This window comes from Misgurnus anguillicaudatus, chromosome 12, assembly GCF_027580225.2.
Source record: "Misgurnus anguillicaudatus chromosome 12, ASM2758022v2, whole genome shotgun sequence".
In the NCBI taxonomy this organism is placed as follows: Eukaryota; Metazoa; Chordata; class Actinopteri; order Cypriniformes; family Cobitidae; genus Misgurnus; species Misgurnus anguillicaudatus.
In genome coordinates this window covers 4,117,501-4,138,079 of record NC_073348.2, presented here as the reverse complement: position 1 = coordinate 4,138,079, position 20,579 = coordinate 4,117,501, and the positions used below count along the sequence as shown (strand labels likewise).

At 37.5% G+C, this 20,579-nt stretch overlaps 2 protein-coding genes across 4 annotated transcripts in view; both read left to right on the top strand.

Annotated features, from left to right (window-relative positions):
- The window catches only part of LOC129446011 (uncharacterized), a 47,621-nt gene that overhangs the window by 11,032 nt on the left and 16,010 nt on the right, over window positions 1-20,579 (top strand). The window lies entirely within an intron of this gene.
- LOC129446010 (uncharacterized) overlaps window positions 16,056-20,579 on the top strand; it is a 7,058-nt gene continuing 2,534 nt past the window's right edge. Inside the window, exons 1-2 of the mRNA XM_055206972.2 lie at window positions 16,056-19,405; window positions 19,648-19,857. Of these exons, the coding sequence (XP_055062947.2) occupies window positions 19,103-19,405; window positions 19,648-19,857 (513 nt within the window). The 5' untranslated portion in view covers window positions 16,056-19,102. The remainder of the gene's footprint in view (window positions 19,406-19,647; window positions 19,858-20,579) is intronic.

Genomic DNA, 20,579 nt, shown 5'->3' with positions numbered 1-20,579 from the left:
TTCTGCTCCAAATGCCCCAACTACCCTAAATGCCCCGTCTGCCCCAAACACCCAATTCTGCCCCAACTGCCCCGTCGGCCCCAACTACCCAATTTTGCCCCAACTGCCCCATTCTGCCCTAAATGCCCCATCTGCCCTAAATGCCCCATCTGCCCTAAATGCCCCATCTGCCCTAAATGCCTCATCTGCCCCATTCTGCCCAAACTGCCCCAACTGCCCTAAATGCCTCAAATGCCCCAACTGCCCCATTCTGCCCCAACTGCTCTAAACGCCCCAACTGCCCTAAATGCCCCAACTGCTCTAAATGCCCCATCTGCCCCAATTATCCAATTCTGCCCCAAATGCACCAACTACCCTAAATGCCCTCTTTGCCCCAAATGCCCCATCTGCCCGAACTGCCCAATTCTGTCCCAAATGCCCCATCTGCCCATCAACTTTCAATCTCTCTCACAAAACTCACTCAGCAGCACACAAAGACACACAACTATACACACAAACACAAAACTACACACAGACACACACATAAAATACACGACACACACACACACACACATGTACAAATACATGCAAGCTGCTTATCTCTCTATTTATCTATGTCTTTTAACCTTAAATAATTAAAGACAAACAAAAGCAAATACCATTGTAAAAACTATTTATTCAGTTAATAGCAAGTTGGATTGCATTTAGTCTGGAACCTCACCCATAAGCATGCCAATCTAGAGTGAAATACTCCAGAATGATTTACTATTGGGATCACTGGAACTCTCAAGCCTTCTACCACGTCAAGGTAGCAATCCTCAGAAGGACCATTCGCTCTCTCTTCATTCTTTATCTAACACACACACACACACACGCACACACACACGCACGCAAACAAACAAACAAACAAACACACTGCCTATATCTACACATACACACACACATGCATACAAGAAATCACTGGAGCCAAGAGTTCACTCTTATTTATTTGTAATGTATTTGTAATTTGTAATTAATTTGTATTATGTACAACTTTATTATATACTGTATATATGATGTATATTTTATCAGTACTATTTCTTAAAATTATGCAGTTCTGTTACAGAAGTGTTAAAGAAAAGATCCTTAAATAATACAAAAACATAGTATATTTATACAACGACACAATATACCGGATCATGATAGCTGAAATAAGTCTGTAGAACTCCTGCTTTGATATTTGAGTGTGAGTCACTTATGAATACAGGATCAAGAAGAGTGTTGTTTTCTGTAGTATCTGTGCTGATTAGTTGTATCCTTTTTCTTGAAACAAATGTTGAATAGGTTTGTTGCCATGGTACAGCTGATCTTCATTAAAGTCTCCACATACTATAACTGGCTTGAAATCTATGATCTCCAAAGATGTCAGAAGAGCATTTAGGTTAGTCAAAAATTCTGTTAAATGATAACTCGGTGGTCTGTAGATTACTGCAAGAAGTGCTTGTTTGGGGGCTTCTATCTTCAAAACCAAATATTCCAGGTCTGTAACATTCTGTATGTACATTAGTGGATGTGCTTGAACACTACTCTTTACATACATGGCAACACCACCACCATTTTTGTTAGACAACTGTATGTGGTTTGAATATGATGCATGCCTGTTGCGCTTGTACATTCTATATCCATTCAACTGAAGATCCTCAGAAACAGCTAAACCAGACAGGTGTGTTTCAGTGAGACACAAAACATCAGCCAGCAAGAGCTCATGGTGGCACTTTATATCATCCATATGACATTGCAGTCCCTCTGTGTTATGATGAATGATTTTAAGACCTGATTCCAATGGTAAATTCTGTACAATCTGTAGAAGTGGTTGGACATTGTGAAAATCAGCTTTTGCCATGTTCTCCAAGGAAGCACTTATTTGTGGATCACAAAAAATTTTCTTTTCATCAAAGTCAATGATGTGCAAACCACTGAGCGATGTGGTTCTGCTGAGTGCAACATATGCCATGCCTGGTTCAAAAATATGCTTCAGAGATACAACAGCACGGTCAGTTGTCATTCCTTGAACTTTATGAATAGTGCTTGCAAAAGCAAGCTTAATAGGAAATTGCCTTCGAATTGTTCCTTTTCTTTTTAATGATTCCTCAGACCTCTCGATATTGTCATCACCATCTGGTGCTTTGTTGCGGTGTTTCTGTCCAGCATTTACATTATCCAAATGGAGACCAATCAGTTGCACAAATGTAAAACCATCTCTGGTCTGAGTTGATATTTTTGCGACTCTACCAAAAGTGCCATTAACCAATCCATCTTCCACGTCTATATTTCTGGTAATCATCACTCGTGCACCAACAGCAATCTGTAGTATGTCACCAAGATCACATTTGTCTCCTTTAAATGGTACAGCTTGTCTTTTCATTTCACCTGTTCGAGGATCTTTTTTGTAATCATGTGCATCAATAGTAATAATATTTGTGAAGCGAGATGATATGGCATCATTGTTGTGATTGTCTACCTCTTTATTAGTTGCATAGATGTGTAATGCATCTGAGGGACACTCTTCAAAAGAAGATCTTATGGCAGCTTTTAATATGCACTCATCAGCATTAGTAAGTCTCTCATGCTTTTGTTTCACTCTCAGCCTGTTGAGCAGCTCAGCATATGTAAGATCATCTCTCTGTCTCATGATCTGTGTCAGTGTTATTATTTGAAATTGATCTTTCCAGAAATCAAGCACATGGTCCTCATATACACAAAGTGGTCTTGCCCTACCCAGGAGGGGCAACTGTTGAAAATCTCCCACAGCAAGAACAGACAATCCACCAAATGGTTTATGGTTACCTTTAATTTGTTGTAGTCTCCAGTTCACATAAGCAAACAACTGTTTTGACACCATAGATATTTCATCAATTATTAAAATGTGTGCGTTAGAAAGACCTGCCCTTATTTCATCTAAGCTGTTTCCAAGTCCTTGGTATGGAGGCTTTAAACTTCTTGGGAGTTTTAAAAGACAGTGTAGTGTTTTACCAGAGATGTTAAAGGCAGCAGTACCTGTGAAGGCTGTTAAAAGTACAGTTGGCTTAGAGATGTCGGTTTGCTCTCTTATGCATGGAAGCTTACGCAGTAATTTGGATGCCTCTGCATGAATAGATTTAATAACATGTGATTTACCAACTCCAGCTCCTCCATTTAAGAAATATAAAAACTGTTGTGGATTTTCACCAGAAACACATCTTTTGCACCAGTCTCGCACAGCATAAAATACAGAAGTTTGTGTTTGATTCAGACTTTGATACATTTTGCGAATCTGTGCAGAACTGAGCTGAGCAGCTTCCTTGATTGGCATTGCTGTATTATTGACAGAAGAAGATGCTGTATATTCAGGAATATCATCTTGTTCATCTACATTATTAGCATCAGCTGGTTCACGTTCCAATATGCTTTCCAGTAGGATCTGTTCATTGGCTGGTGCCAGTGTTGTCCATGCATCTTCCAGTGGGCCATTCTGTTCAAAATCTTCAATTGCCTGTTCTATAGCCTCATTATGCTTTTCATATTTCTCCCGGTTTGCATTTACAATCATGCACACGCGCTGGAGTTCATCAGTGCCTGGTAATTTTACAGAGGCAAATGTATAAAACGATTCATATGTCGGAAATCTTCTAGACTTAAGCTGTTCATCTATGCGATGTGGCAAGTACAGTTTAAGTAGAGTGCCGTAATATTTTTCTGGGTTTTTCTGTTGTGAAAAACGGGCAAATCTGATGACTGCCGGTTTTCCCTTTGTTCTTTTCTGTATGTATCCCATTTTTTTTTAAGTGGCAAAACATTTTTACCCTTTGTCTGTCTTCCATAAACAATGCGATATTCACTTACAAATTCAGCCATGCACATGTTCTCTAATTCTGGTCTGTTTGGTCTGGCCTTGTATTTGTCAGGCAATCCAGTCATCCATACATTCTCTAAGTCAGGGTCCATTGTTTGCAAGTACTTCATTGGTAAACTCATCTTCAATGCATTATCATCTGTAGGTATGAATATGACATTTTGTGAAGATGATTTCAGTTTTAGACTGCATGTGCGAGCGACTGCTTCCTGTGAGCTCACTTCTCTGGTCTTTGCATACGCATTCATGACCTGCTTCATGCTTTCACGGTCAGACAGATTATCATGAGTTGAGTCTTTTATTACTTTCTTTAGATAATCACTCATCTCATGTTCAGCTTTTGAAATGTATGAAAGAATATACATGATACACCTGTAGGGGTTCAGAATAAACTGTATGTCCATGTTTGCGTTCCAAGCTCTTAACAGCAGTGGATTATAGCCATTAACCCAGCAATCCTGTGGTCGTCTTTCCATAGAAATTACATTTGATGTTGACAATGACTCAAAATAATTCCTATACTCTTCATAAGTCATGTTAACCTATTGAAGCAGCTGTGCAGTAGTTTCAAAGATCTGAGTTGAATCATTCAGTAGATCCCAAACTTTCTGAAGCTGTGCTTTTGCTTTTGTAACATTCATATCATCTATGCCCACTGTTGATTTATTTTCTTCATCAGACTCATCTACAGGAGGAGGTCTAGGGCGGGTTATTGTGGTCGTATTAATGGGTGGTTTTGGAAATCCAAATCTGCAGTGCTTTTTGTTTTTCCTACAAGATTTGGAATGGTTACGACTATGCATTTGTACTTCAGTTACAATTCTATGCAGTTCTGGGTCTTTGTTTGGGTCTGGTAATTTGCATGAGATGTATTTATCAACAAAATTGCATACATCTTGATCTTGATCTTTTTCAAATTCTGGAGCATCTTTCACCCAGAATAAGCAATGAATGTGTGGAGATCCACGCTGTTGAAACTCTACTCTGTAAAAAAAGTCAATTACCTCACCAATGGGTTGAGCAGGTGACATGATTAGATCCCTCATTAAGGCTTCAACTCTTTTTTCAAACATACGCATGGCTGTGACTGGATTACTTCTGAGGATTTCACATTTTTCTGTCCAGTCTAATTCTGAGAAGTTTATAGTTTTTCCTTGTTGTGCTTTAATAGATGTTATCACTTCAGGCCATCTCATCTCAGCAGCACTAAATGTACAGAAAAATGTAGGAGTGCCCAACTGTCTTAGCATAGCAAACAAATCACGCAGAGTTTTCTCCCAGTATGCTGGAGTCCCACGCAGAGGTTGCATAAACCTTGTTGCATCTTTATTTTGAACAAGCTTTTGTAATTCATGATTGTCCTGCAGCATTGAACAATTTATTCTGCGACCATCACGTGTCATGGGTTTGGCTTTTCTAAGTTGGATGGACATGCTAGATGTGGCCATGTGTATTTCTGTCACAAACTGGGCAAAGAAAATGTAGTTTGTATCCTTGGCACAACGATTATCAACAGAGAATAGTCGTGTGTTGAAGTATCTGCTGGGGGAGACATGTTTGACTCTGTCTGGCTCATCTATCGTGTTCTTACCATCAGGAAATTGCACTGGAAATGCCATAGACTCAAGCTTGGGAATTTTAAAGATGCTTACAGGACTGTTTCTCTCTGCAGGGGCAATGCAAAAAATTCCATCATCATAAGACAAGAACTGCTGGCCAAGATCAGGGGGCTGTAGACATGTATCCAAAGCAAGTCCTTCTGAGTTATGTTCTGTAGTACTGTCTTCACTTAAATCATTGTGTTCATTATTATTGCTCTGTTCTTCAGTGTTCTCAGTTTCCATTTCCTCATCTGGCACAGTGGTGTCATTTGTAGACTGCTTATGTTCATTAAACAATTCATCAGCTGAAAGTGCTTCATTAATACAAATCGTTTTGTATTCGGAATGGATTTCTTTTAGTCTTCTTAAAGCAGATAAAACTTTGTGCATATTCATTGTTTGGAACTGATAGTGACCTTGGTAACAGAGACGTCTTTTGAGTTTCACTGTAAGCAGTTGTGATTCACTTCTTGGTCTCGGTAAACAATTTACAGTTGTTTCAACTTCAGATGCCACAGAAATTACAGCTCCTTTTATAGCTCTTTGTTGGCCCTTGGGAAGTGTTAAAATTTTAGCAAAGGGAATGTACTTTGCAATAACATGTCTTTCAAGAATATTTAAATCGCATAGTTCTGGAGGAATAGGACTAAACTGAAGCTGATTGGCTACAGCAATGTCTGGCATCGCACCTCTCAAAAGTGTTGTGTGGCAGCAATGACAGATCCATTCTGTGTACCTTTCTTCAAAAACACACTGGTTAGGACAATCAGAGCAAATGTGAATATAGTTGCCGGTCAAGCAAAGTAAAGCAACTGTCGGATTTTTTTGATAGCGTTCACGAACACATTTACGCACTTGATTTGAGAAGAGCGCTCTTGCACAGCATGTGCAGACATATGTTGGTCCTTGTTTTACAATATCCCTAAAAATATTTAATGCCTTTAAAACTTCTGGATTCTGTTTTTCACCAGGCTGCGTATTTTGCCACATTTCTATCTGCTGGCGCATATGATTATATTTTTTATATTTGTTTTGAATGTCTCGAGCACAATGTATCTTGTGAAGAACCTTAAGTGCATATATTCTGTTTTGAGATTTAAATAAATAATACTCTTTCTGACGAGCATTAAACTGTTGATCATGATTATAAAGTTGTCTAAATATTTTCTTCTTTTGTTCATAAAAGGACACATCATTTTTGCACCTGTTTGAATAATAGTCCTTTTGCCTTTGCCTGAATTTTTTATCATCCTTGTATTTTTCAATGATATAATCCTTTTGCCTTTGCCGGAATTGTTCATCATCCTTGTATTTTTCAATGATATAATCCTTTTGCCTTTGCCGGAATTGTTCATCATCCTTGTATTTTCTAATATTATACACCTTTTTTTCTGTCTGAATTGTTCATCATTGTTGTATTTTCTAATTTCATAAATCTTTTGCCTCTGCCTAAGTTGTTCATCATTGCTTCTGTAATAGCTCTTTTTTCTCTCTCTATAAATCTCATCATTCCAATACTTGTTCTTCATGGCTTGTTTATGTCTTTGCCTGTACTCAATACTTTTTTTATAAGCATAGATTTTACGTAGAGACTTTTTTTTGTCATGAACATGTTGCTTTGAAGTCATTTCTTCCTGCCTTTTTTTACAGTAAGCTTTTCGCTTTTGAAACTTGTTCAGTTTATTTGACTGCTGATTAGTTGAGTGGTGATTTGGAGATAAGAATGTAATTTTATCCTGTGACTGTATAAGTGATACAATTTTATATCCTTCATCATTCTGAGTGACGGTAGCTACATCTTCCATTTTATCTTTTTCATTCGAGCTGTTCTGTGCATTGGTTGGTGTGGCTACATTAATATTAGTCTCAGGTGGCTGATGAAATTCCACATATTGTTGTAACATATCAGCAGACCTAGATTGTTCAACATCTGACAGAGCTGTATTTTTACAAGAGACATCTGCTTGTACTTGAGTGTTTACACAACTTGCAGCTGTTGGGTTTATGAATGATACAGGCAGCAGATCAAATTGTTCCTGGTCACTTATTTGAAGACACCCCTGGAACAAAAGCACCAGCCTCTCTATCAAGTCTTCTAAATGAAAAAAGGTCAACATCACTGCTGTACCTGTGCTGTCATCAGCAGTCATGCCTTCTGGTGTTCTGCAGTGAGAATCAAAATAACCAAACCTACCTGAACGATCTCTGAACAGAGCAACACAGTATTCTCCACATAGGAACAGCATATCTCTAACCCCACTTCTAAGACATTGCAGAGTATTCTCAAGATTTTCATACCCACTTAAAGCAGGTCTATCATTCAGAAATCCAAACCTCTGGGGATGTTTAATGATGTTATACCAGCACAAGTTTGTTTCAATTTGGTTTGGTAGCTCGTCAAAATTTAAAAAACTATCCACAAAATGTCCTTTGCTCTGGAGTGATTGTTTGACACTAGTGTAGACTGCATCACCTTTCTGTAAAATACAATCTAGATCGAAACTGTGTAGATCATTACGCTCATTATGTGCTGCTAGGAACATTAAAGAGTTGCATGTACACTGGCGGCCTCTGGAGTAAATGTTGTACCTTGGATCGCTTTGACAATGAGATGCTACAACAGACAGAACATATGGGTTGGCATCAATCATACCTGATACAGAGTTGGTACGGTTGTTGGTGCCAAATGAAACTTCTGGCTTTCTGCGCTGTTTCTGAGATTCACTTCTCTTTCCCTTCCTTGGCATGGTGAAGTTTCAATACTGGCAATTAAGCAAATATGTAGTTTAGTAATAGATACAACTATTATTATATTATATTTACTGATACTTTATAAAACACACAGATGATGCGTATAAAATCAGATATATGGAAAACAATGTTAAATTAATTAATGTTACATTAATCAAGAAGATGATTTAAAACAGTTGATATTCCAACCTGGCGAAATCCAGAAACTTCCCTTTCAGTCTATCTGAATCTGAAATCTGTGGAATCTGAAACTTTTCTTACCTGGGTCTGATGTTTAAGCTTTTTACAGTCAAGCTTTTTACAGTCAAGCTTTTTACAGTCACACTTTTCAGAATCAAGCTTTTTTCGAGTTTTTCAAATAGCTTTTGGGGTTTTAAGTATGTTCGGTGGTTCTGGCTCTTTATTTTTTAAGATGCGATATCAAAGCAGTAACCAGTGCAGCAAGCAGTGCAGCAGCGTTTGAGGATAGCAGCCAGTTTCTTTTTGGTTTAGGAAGAGAAAGAATAAAATAGGTGAGAGGTAGAGCGAGATTAAATTTTGAGCTAAAATGAATAGATAGGACAGGACAGGACAGTAAAAGACACTACAGAATGCACACAATCTCACACACACACACACACACACACAGAGAGAGAGAGAGAGAGAGAGACAGAGAGAGAGAGAGAGAGAGACAGAGAGAGAGAGAGAGAGAGAACACAAGTTAATTACATACACTTTACTAATCAGTCAATTACACTAATATTACAATAATACTAACACTATTAAAGATAATAACAGAAAAATATAGATATTTTTTAAAATGGTTACTTACTGTATAAAGGATAGTAGTGTAATAACAAATACAAAATACAGTTATTAACATATTAAGACTTCAGATGCAAAACCTGCTAATCCCAACATTAAAATCTGATTATAATATTGATGAAATGCTATCTGCACGCATGTTCATAAAACAAGTTTTTTGTCTGCTTAATTACAGCCTCAACCCATTTTAGAAATACCTGTTCTATGCAGTGCAATTATTCACATTTTCTCCAAAATAGCTATTACTGACAAATACTTTAATAATAAATTCACTCTAAGAAATAACTAAGAAATTAACTAAGAACTTAAAATGTGCAGTTTTGATTTCATTTTACAGGTATACTTTTTTGAATGATATTCCATGGGCAGGGCGCGTTTGCGCGCTGTTTATGCGCGCCGAGCGGCTTGCGATTTTTGCCGCCTGCCGCGCACGCGTTTTTGAAGGAGTGCTGAGAGCGGAAAAGCGTCCGACGTCATTTGCGTCTTTACATTGTCCAATCGAATGAGGGGAGAGGCGGGCCTTACGTTGTGGTGAGGGAAGTTTACAGTTGCTTTGAAGAACCAGACTCCACTCGCTCACTCTCTCCTGTGTGTTTGTGCACCTCTCACCCTCAAACAAGGTCAGAGCAAGCGTCCTCTTTTTAAAGTTTCTGCTTATATGAAAGTTAAAGGAATAGTCTACTCATTTTCAATATTTAAAGGCGGAGTCCATGATGTTTGAAAGCCAATGTTGATATTTGAAATCACCTAAACAAACACGCCCCTACCCCAATAGAATCTGGACCTTCTGTTGATAGACCCGCCCCACACATACGCAACCCGGCATTTGATTTGATTGGCTATAAGTGTGTTTTGGTAGTCGGCCCGTCTCCTTTTCAAACGCGTTTTTCAAACATCGTGGACTCCGCCTTTAAGACGAGTAGTTATACGAGCAAGTTTGGTGGTACAAAATAAAACCTAGCGCTTTTCTAAGCAGATTTAAAAGAGGAGCTACATTTTATGGCGTAATAGCACTTTTGGGAGTACTTCGACTCGGTGCAGCAACACCCTCCCTCTCCCATTATGAGAGGGAGAAGGGGAGCGGACTTTTCAGGCGAGTCGAGGTGCTCCCAAGAGTGCTATTGCGCCATAAAATATGGTTCCTCTTTTAAATCCGCTTAAAAAAGTGCTACGTTTTATTTTGTACCACCAAACTTGCTCGTATAACTACTCGTCTTAAATAGGAAAAACGTTGATGTGTTTGGTCGCTTCTGGCTTTGTCTCTGATTGGTACCATTGAATGAATGGGGCTAAGCTAAATGCTATCGAAGTGTTGCAGCGCGCTCCAGCGCTTACGTGCACGCACACAGATTATAGAGGGATGTATCAACAATTCTTAGTTAAGGTAATAACATATTTTAATATTGAAAATGAGTAGACTATTCCTTTAACAGCAAAAGAGCGCTCACTCTTCAATATTTGATTGACAGACAGCTGACTCGGGGGTTGCTTAGCAATATGAAAAGCCGTGTCGCACTGCTCTTTTTTTTAAAGGCAGTGTGTTGCGCCTTGCGTTTGCAAGCGTTTAAAGCGCTTTTGGTGTGACTGGCCCTTTAAAGGTTTTTGCATCTGAAGACATGATATTTTCTGCATATAGCTATATAACATTGGTTTTAACTGCATTTTTGGGTGAAACACTATTGAATGTAAAATTAATTCTTACATAGATGGAGATAAAGATGTCCTCTACTGTAGGAAAAAGGCACATTTTGTTTTCTTGCACAGTCCAGCTGTTAATTTAAGCTATGAAACTTTGTTTTCACAATGTAGTTATGTGTGAAAATCAAGAGAACGTGGATTTGACGATTTAAAACTACAACAATGTTGCAAAGATTTTACATTGTTTATGTACATAGGTCAAAATATATAACATTGTTCTAGAGTTTTCCAATATTTTATTCCATAAAGTTTACAAATTCTGCCTTTAATGAAGCGGAACACATAAATTTACCTTGAACTGAAGATGCCAATGGCTACACGTTGCCCCACTGTAGGACGGGGTCAGTGGAGGATGAGGTGAAATCTGAAAGGCAAATGAAAAAAACAATCTTGATCTAACACTTAAAAACGTTATGGTAAGCAATTACCAAACGAGATTATTGTATGTTGTAAAAAGCTGCTATAGATTACTATTTTATATGTGCAAATACTGAGAATGTCAAAGACAGTTAAAAGAATATACTGCAAAGGATGCAGTCACCTGGCAAGTCCATGGCAAGATTTTATACATAATTGCATGGGGGGGTAGTACATGAATCAAATATTACACCGGTCTGTATAATGAATGGGCATTTTACAATTTAACCCCTTTTGATGCTGTGTCCACTGCAATAGACATTACATGTTTTGTGGTTCAAACCAATAAAAATGCTGATCAACCAATCAAAATCAGACACACTGATAAAATACTGAAAAAAGCTAGTCTGAAGGGGTTAAGTAAAGTGAATGACAAAAAACTACAATACAATATTTGCATGTTCTTCATCTCATCTTTATGTGTTTTGGACTGAGGGTTTTTGGCATTATAACAATGCAAATACTAAAAATCTGTCAGGCTGTCAATCAAATACTTACAGAAGCAGCAGCAACAACCTGTTCACAAAGAAGCCTAAGGAAGAAAAGATTACATAATTAACAGGCATGTATAACATTCATTTGTTTCTATTATTAACTATTAAAAATGTTTTTAAAAGTAACTACGTGGTATTAGTTTGTCTGCTGAGTAATTGGTTAATTTTGCAGTAAAAGCCATGAGCATCAACATATGACATTTTTTTTTTAATTATAAGTGTTTGAAATAACTTTTGTTTGCAACCTGATGACACTTCTTATCACAGAACAAGGCAGATTAAAATAATTTAAAATTTTACCCTGTGGACAAAAGCAAAATATCTGAAGGCAAGCGGCCACTCAGGAAACAGCAGTAGCGACAGAAAAAAAGTCACCTCTGCATCATAAAAGCATGTTTAATAAATCAATAAATAAACATGTTTTTTCTTTTTTCCAGAACAAAAGTTTTGAATCATTGCAACTCTGTGTTCTCATCTATTTCTGAACTTGGATGGCTGTTTAAAGCTGTTCCGATTTGTTCCTTTTGTTAAAGGAGCTAACTTTTGCAGAAAAGCTGAAGGTAAGAGCTGGGTCCAGATCAAACTGAACGTTACCAATGCTTATGGTTCTCTCCAAGGCTCAACATAAAGGACTGCCTGGTGGCCCATGGTCAGCTTGAGATGCTGAGGCCAGTAAACAGTATTGTCACTAAAATATATTTTCTACCTGTGGCTGTTTATCCGTATGTATTCTTATGAAATTCCAGAATTAGAGTATACATTTAAAATTGCCAATTGTCTTAACTAATGATAAATAAAATGTGTATATAATTAAATTTGACTTTTAAATTATTATTTTGAATATGTGACACTGAAATCTTTTTTTTTTGTGGGGCCAGTGAAAATGTTGGCAGGACACTTCGACACTTGGTCAGGTGGAACTGGGGATTAGACCACCAACCTTCTGATTTGTGGACAACCCACATGAACCACTGCCGCCCTCAGAAGTTCTAATATGAAACAACATCGGACCAAATTCGAAATAAATTCTTATAAAATTAGTAAAAGCACAAACCATTAGGCTTGGGCGGTATCCAAATTTTGATACCATCAAACCGCCTCCCTATTTTACCCCGGTATACGGTATTACCGTGAATACTTATAAAATTATGACGTAATCAGACAGGGTCACTATAATGTTGGCTAAACCCTTCAGAAACTGAATACCAAACACTAATACTGAAATAACAAAATAACATGCACAACAATATTAACAACTTTTATTAGCAACAACTAGCAGTTTATAAAAAAGATAAATACAAAAGGTCAAACAGAATTAACCAGTTGTCGGTTAAAAAAATTATCTCTAAATTAGGCTATTATAGACAGTGGACTAAACGCGACTACAGTTAGCCATCTCATTCCAATTTCCAGGATATTTTTGTGTGAAGTGAACAAATCCCTCACACTCAATATTTCGTAACTCGCCTGTTTGTACTTATAAACCAATAAAAACATTTGGCGCAAGGTCACGGCATTTGGGTTCTGGCGCGAGGTCACAGCGTTTGGTTTTGTGCACTCACATTGCATCAAGCTAATATTTTATCAAAGCAACAGTCTCAGACTTGAAGAAAATTGCTGAACATTTAAACCTATTTTCTGCACATTCCGCCATATTTTAATAAAATAAAGAAAGTCCTCCTTCTGTTAACTTATATTTCTGCATATTCCAGCATATAAAATAAAAATATTTTTTGTAAAATCCAGCAATTAAATAATTAAAACGAAAGTCTTTCCTGGTTGTATTCCAAATCATTAACATTCACGTCTGTTAACAGTAAAGTGCAGATTAAGTTTTGGTTTTGTAAATCATTAGACATTTTTACCACTTAATTAGGTTTTGCTTTGTAGAAAGCCTTTCTTTAAAGTGAATTTCGTTTTGTATAAATTGTGTCTTAATTTTAATAAATGTTTTATCAACCAATTGCATGTATTTAATAAATTAAAAGCAAATATAGACAATATAATAACCATGACATGGAGGCGCCGGCACGGCGCGTTCGCTTGCATTGCATTGTTAACTAGAACGCACGGACCTCATCATAAATAAATGAAACTCATACATTAGCATTAAATATCTTTGCTGCATTCTTTCTAAAACAGACAAGGGCTTTCTCGCGGCTCGCATCAGCAAAGCATTGCATCGTGTTGCACTTAACAGAAGTTGACACTTGTCTTTTTGAAAAATGAAAAAGTAATAATAAATATAGCTGCAAGCAGCAATGGCGGGCCCTCGCACGTTATTTTACCGCTACACGGTGCCTTCGAGAAAACGATGCACGGTGGGCAAGTGCATCAAGTGGGTAAATATCAGTGGACTATTTAATGTTGCTACTGACCCATTTAGGTACAGTAGGTAAAAGAAACCCCATATTTTAGACAAACGGGGGCACTAGTCAGCCACCAAATAGACACGCCTTTATCTGATGTTTTTGTCAACACTTAACAGACGAAAACTCTGATGTGTGTGCCAAATTTAAAGTTCAACTAAGCACGCCAAGAGCCTTAAACATGCCTGAAATTAAAGTAAAGTTTGACGTGTTGCCATGGGAACAGCGTTCGAGATGTCAAAAATTCCTTCGCAATTTATCATCTACAATGTCTCGGCATCATGTTGATCACTTTTGGTGTCAATCGCATGAAAATCCTAGAAGGAGTATTTAAAAGTTTACCGCATGCAGCTGTAAGGTTTAAATATGCCTTAAAAATGAAAGTAAAGTTTGACAGGTTGCCATGGGAACAGCGTTTGAGATATCAAAAATCCCTTCGCAATTTATCATCTACAATGTCTCGGCATCATGTTAACCACTTCTCGTGTCAATCGCATGAAAATCCTAGAAGGAGTATTTAAAAGAACATCACATGGAACTGTCAAAAAAATCAACCTTTGTGACTGCAACACTTCCTGGCGCCTGGTGTTGGCGCTATACCCGAGACTTACAATAGGCACATGGATGCGATCGGAATCTTCAGACGAACAAACACCCCGCATTTCATCATAATAAGACATTTTTTGCCTTAGATATTAGACACTTCCTGTTTCTCTGATTTCCCCATGACTTTGCCGGTTCGCCATGACAACACTGTTCGAGATATCAAAAATCCCTTCGCAATTTAGCAAGACCAATGTCTTGACATCATGATCACCACGTTTGGTGTCATTTGCATGAATCCCCTAGGAGGAGTATTCAAAAGTTCACCGCATGCATTTTTTAAACAATCCAAAATGGCGGACTTCCTGTTGGGCGGAGCTAAAATGTTAGAGGGCGAAAGTTGTTCGGGTCGATGAGATCTATATGTGTACCAACTTTCGTAAATGTGCGTACATTTTTGCCCGATTTGTGCATCAATGGTTTTTTTTGCATTACAGGGGGCGCTACAGAGCCCCCGTGCCACGCCCGTGTTCCAGCCTTTGGATTTCTGCGATGACGGACGACTTTGACGTCTGTGCCAAATTTCAAGAGTTTTCGAGTATGTTAGGGCATCCAAAAAGTCCAAAAGTGTTAAAAAAAACAAAACAAAAAAAAATAATAATAATAATAATAAAAATAATAATCCGAGCAAAAACAATAGGGCTTCGCACCTTTCGGTGCAGGCCATTCTGGCCTGCTCCTCGGTGCTCGGGCCCTAATTATACAAAAGAGTTGTTCTAGTCGTTACTAGAAGGCACAGAGTGAGTTAGACCTGCCTTGCCTGTGCGTCTTTTATGCATTCTGAAGGTGCCTGTTTTATCGTGTTGCGGTCTATTAGGCAACATTCCGCACAAGTTGGGTTTAGATTTGGAAATACATTACATCTACATTTCAGTCCTAACTGATAAGGTGATGATGATCATCATCTTTCTTTATTATTTTTAGCACTACCTCAAACTTAAGCGGCGTCTGTCATTTTCTTAAATAAGCCGCGGCAATGTTTCAAATGAGCTTCTAATAAGACAAACGCCTTTATTTTCCACGCGATCACTTTACCAAAACCATTTTGAAACTAAGGAGTCATTTGTCCTCCGATTACAGCATACAAGCTCCGCGGCGACGCGTTTGCGGTAATGATGTTTCGGATGAGCCGGAGGCAGAGCAGCAGAGAGATGCGACAGAGTTGTGAAATTACAGGCGCGGCTCGAAATAGCTGTTATTATAAACAGCGTAACTTGTTTTAAACTAATCAGTTAATGGCTCAGTGGTCGGTTAAGAAAATGTTTAGTTTTCGCCATCCCTAATTTAAAATTTAATCCTTGTCTGCTATATAAGTTCATTGGGTTTTTTTAATGCCGGTTTGGCGGTATAGAAACTGATACCTTTGCTATTTTTAGATCCCGCGGTATACCATATTACCGTATTACCGCCCAAGCCTACAAACCATATGCTTTTGTGATAACTTGAATGAGAATATACAAAATACTAATTTCATCATCAGAAACAATTGCAAAAGAAACCAAATACAGACAAATATAAAAATACTTGAATATTAATAATATTGTGTTTACTACACTATACTATTAGAGCCGGTCAACCTACCTCAGAGCGACACCCTCAGGCTAATTTGTGTAATGACACTAAACATCTGGCAAAATATTCAGATATGAACGTAGAACGTATACTTTGTTGCCTCCCAGGAGAACACATTAATATTTTTCTTAATGTGCAAAGTTAGGGATTCCGATGGACATTGTATAGTCACATCCATACAGCTGAGACTCATACGGCACATTAAATTGTGCTTTTTGCTCCTGTTTATGCCAAAACAACGAATAATGTTTTCATCGAAAGAACCACCGTTACACACGTCTCCTGTACTTACAGATACAAATTGTGGTAATGCTTAAACTGTTAATATTTTATTCATGTTTTGCCGTTTTTTTAACTTAATTAATTTGTCAACTAACACGCATTTTAATCACTTAATTTAATAATTAACGTCAGAAAGCTTAGACTACGCACCTGAAGCAATGAAGCGCGTCTGACCGGATGAATCCAGAATATTCCGGTATGTCATTGGCCTCCTGTTTAAGCACTTTGGGTTCCAGTTTTTAATTTTTCTTACATATACTTTCATCTCTAATATATTTATTTGAAATGTTATTAATGTTTTGTTGCTTGTTTTTGTTCAAAAGTAGTGTTAAAAACTGAAAAAGGTGTTTGTTGTACTTCAAACTGGGCTGGGCATGCCTAGCGTTTAAGGAATATTAAATATATATTATACATGTTATATAAAAATTATAAAAATAAAAAATACTGTTAACCTCTAACAGCGCGCACACATCTAGAACAGCGCGCTCACATCTGGAGCCTGGAACAGCGCGTTCACAACTGTCAGTCAGAGCGCACGCACATCTCCAGTCTGCTGCCACCTACCGGTCTTTTCAGAGGTAACGTTAACTTAAAACAATGAATAAATTACAATTAATTAAATAAATTATTCTGGGAAGTTAGTATAGCCACAAAACGAACTTTTCACCATTGTGTAATATGTTTTCTAATCATATTTAAGACATATAATGTCGTGTGTTTGACACAATAGTCTCTGACAGGAAAGTCTCTGACAGGAAAGTCTCTGACAGGAAACTTTTTAACGGTTATAAAGACTGTATGACAGTTGACAAGATACTGACGGGTTAAATTATTTTCATGAGATACTTTACAAATAACTGTTGAAGTAGTTATTAGTGACAATATATTTTATTATAGTCATTCAACCAGATTCATGTTAGTGCTTGGAGGCACCAATATGTCAATACGTTGGGACCCAGGGGCCCCCAGGAGCACATTAAATGAAAGCTTGACTTTTATTAAATATTTTATATATATCAGGGTTGCCAACTTTCAGGCATTTGGTGCAAGACTCGTTTAGTTGACTCTAAAATGTTTTGAATATCACTATCTACTTGTAATGCAAGGTTTTAGTGTGTTCTCAAGAAACCCTTAACACTGCTACAACTAAAATGCTTATAATGGGCCCGTTAGTGTAATTTAGTGTAAATAATCAAGCATGGACAATAGTCAATTGTATTGGGGGAACCAAGGGTCTCTCAAATTAACTATACATTGGGGAGTGCCTCATAAAGCAGTTTTGTCCTATCATGGAGTCTCTTGTCATCTGTCCTTACTACCATGACATCCTCAAATCCTTTTAACTCTTTCCCCACCAGTATTTTTTGATTTTCACAAAGTTGAATGGCTTCCAGAAAATTTTCTTCTATAAATATACTGCCCTCCAAAGGCTAAGTGCAGTATCTACGCAAACACTGAAACTGAGAAAAATGGCTTTAAAGTTTTTTACACCAGCCAGTCAAACATGTTACTGCAATTTTGGCACACACATTTCTCTGAAATGGGACAAAATTTAACCAGGAGACTTTGTCACAAGACACAACAGATCTCACAAAGCCCATTTTAACCCTTAACTCAATTTTGACCAAATGTGTAGTTACTGCGCTTTCGCTTTGTAGGGCAGTATACAATATTAGCAAATGTAAGAATAGACCCTCTGCTTTAAAAAAAAACAAAAAACACATTTCATCCTATTTTCATTTCATTCTCTTTTTAATCACTTCTCAAATGTTTCTTTCTTTTGGGAAAAGAGATCAGATTCAGAAGAAATATCTAATTTTTAACACAAAGTTTTTAGTCTTTCTAAATGCATAAACACTTCATGTGTTTTATAAGTTTAAGAGCGCCACCTAGCGGATAATATCGGAAATATGGCTTGCCATTAAAGGGATAGTTCACCCAAAAATGAAAATTCTGTCATCATTTACTCTTATGTTGTTACAAACCCATTTACATTTCTTTGTTCTGATGAACACAAAGGAAGATATTTTAAGGAATGTTTGTAACCAAACTTTTGGTTGACCCCATTCACTTCCATAGTGAGGAAAAAGAATACTATGCAAGTAAATGAGGTCCACAAACGGTTTGGTTTCTTCCTTTGTGTTCATCAGAACAAATTTATACAGGTTTGTAACAACATGACAGTGAGTAAATGATGACAGAATTTTCATTTTTGGGTGAACTATTCCTTTAAAGCTTGTCATTGACAGGGAAGCGCTTTCTCTTAATGATGTAACTTGTAAATGGTGGGGAAAGAGTTAACACTTATTGATACAAATTGAAATAACCAGTTGGTCTATTTATAACTCCTGAAAACGCAATGTAGCTGTAAGTCTTTGCCATGTGCATTACCATGTCAGAAATTAAAAACTATATCACTAGTGTCACACAACAGCCTTTTGAAAATCAGAGTTTTATTATTACAAACATTAAACGTTGAAACTATTTACAATTTATTTAAACAATAACTTTGTCTTTTTTTTCTTTTTAGATTTATCTAAGGATGGCTCCCTACAGTCGCCAAGCACCACTAAGTGTGTTGCAACACGCAGAAGTCAAAAAGCTTTGACTTTTGTTATAGAAGACAACAAAATTCATGTGGGAGCATATAAGATAAGCACAATGTGTGCACTAACTGATGGAGAGACAGTTTATCTGTCAGTTAAAAACGGGAGTGACCCAGAGTTTAAAGAGGGTGTGTCCTATGTAGTGAAGGACTACATCCTCTCTACCAAATTTGGGCGGGCATGCTTGTTTGTCAATCAAAAAACAAAAATAAGCAGACGAATACCACTGGTCTTTCCGGAGGAGGTAGAAAACATGGCAAAGCAGGCACTCCTTCCTCCTTCGGCGTGTATGACTGGTGAAGAGGAGGACATTTTCAAATGCACCAGCTATATGAGTCTGCTGGGAATAGTTGAAAAAGTAAGTCATTTCAAAAACTTAATTGGATATTAAGTACAATATCCTAATGTACCCAACTAAGACAACCAAGCCATTGTACTTGTGTTTCTCAATTACATTCCTAGTGTTCCCTAAAACACCTTTTAGAGATCAAAATGCCCCTATAAGTAATACTTCAAAGATCAATGTTGGGAATTGTTGTACCAGTCTAAAAAGTACTTTAGCTTTGTCCTAATTTGTGACACTGGGCTGCCGTTTTTCAGGTGCAAGTAGTCAGGATGACTCGGGGCCAGATTCCCATTCTGGACCTCAGTCTAAGATGTGGCTCCAAACTCCATGAGGTCTCACTGTGGAGAGAAAACGCTTTGGAAGAGTTGTATGCAGGAGACAAGGTGGAGATCAGTCACCTAAGAGGAAATATAAGGCCAAATGGCACAGGAAAATTTGACTCCTCTAATTACACAACGGTCAAGGTACACAATATGATTCACAACTTCTTGTTGCTTTTTTAGGCACAGGCATCATGGTCATTTAAAGATCTTTAAATCAAATGTTACCCAAACAGAGCAAAAACATACATCCTACATAACGTAAAGAACATCCTGTGAAAATATAAACTTGATTTGTTTGATAAATACGGCCATGCCAAAGATTGAAATCATCGAAAAATAACTGACTAAAATTAAACTGATGTTTATCTCAAAATAACCATGGCTAGCAGGATTTTTTTCAGTTGCTTCATACTGCAGTTGCATGTGGACAAATGGCCAAACTGCATAGAAAAAGTTATGGTTTTTAACATACCTGTGTAGGTGTGAACAGGGCCTTGGTTATTTAGATATAGCAACAGTTACACAAAAACTAATCAATTTAAATCGATACAAATTTACTCATCCTAGCCATTCACTGGGGTGTGGGCTCTGCTATCATAGTCATCCATTCAGAGAACCTTTAAGAGAAAAAATATTCAAGAACATATAAATGTCCAGTTTCATTAATGTATATAGAATGTTATGTAAAAGTTCCTGCAGCACTCTTTTAAACATTCTAAGGGGCCAGTCACACCAAAAGCGCTTTAAACGCTTGCAAACGCAAGGCGCGACGCACTGCCTTTTTTTTAAAAAGAGCAGTGGGCCCGCGCCTTTTCATATTGCTAAGCAACCACCGAGTCAGCCGTCTTGTCAATCAAATATTA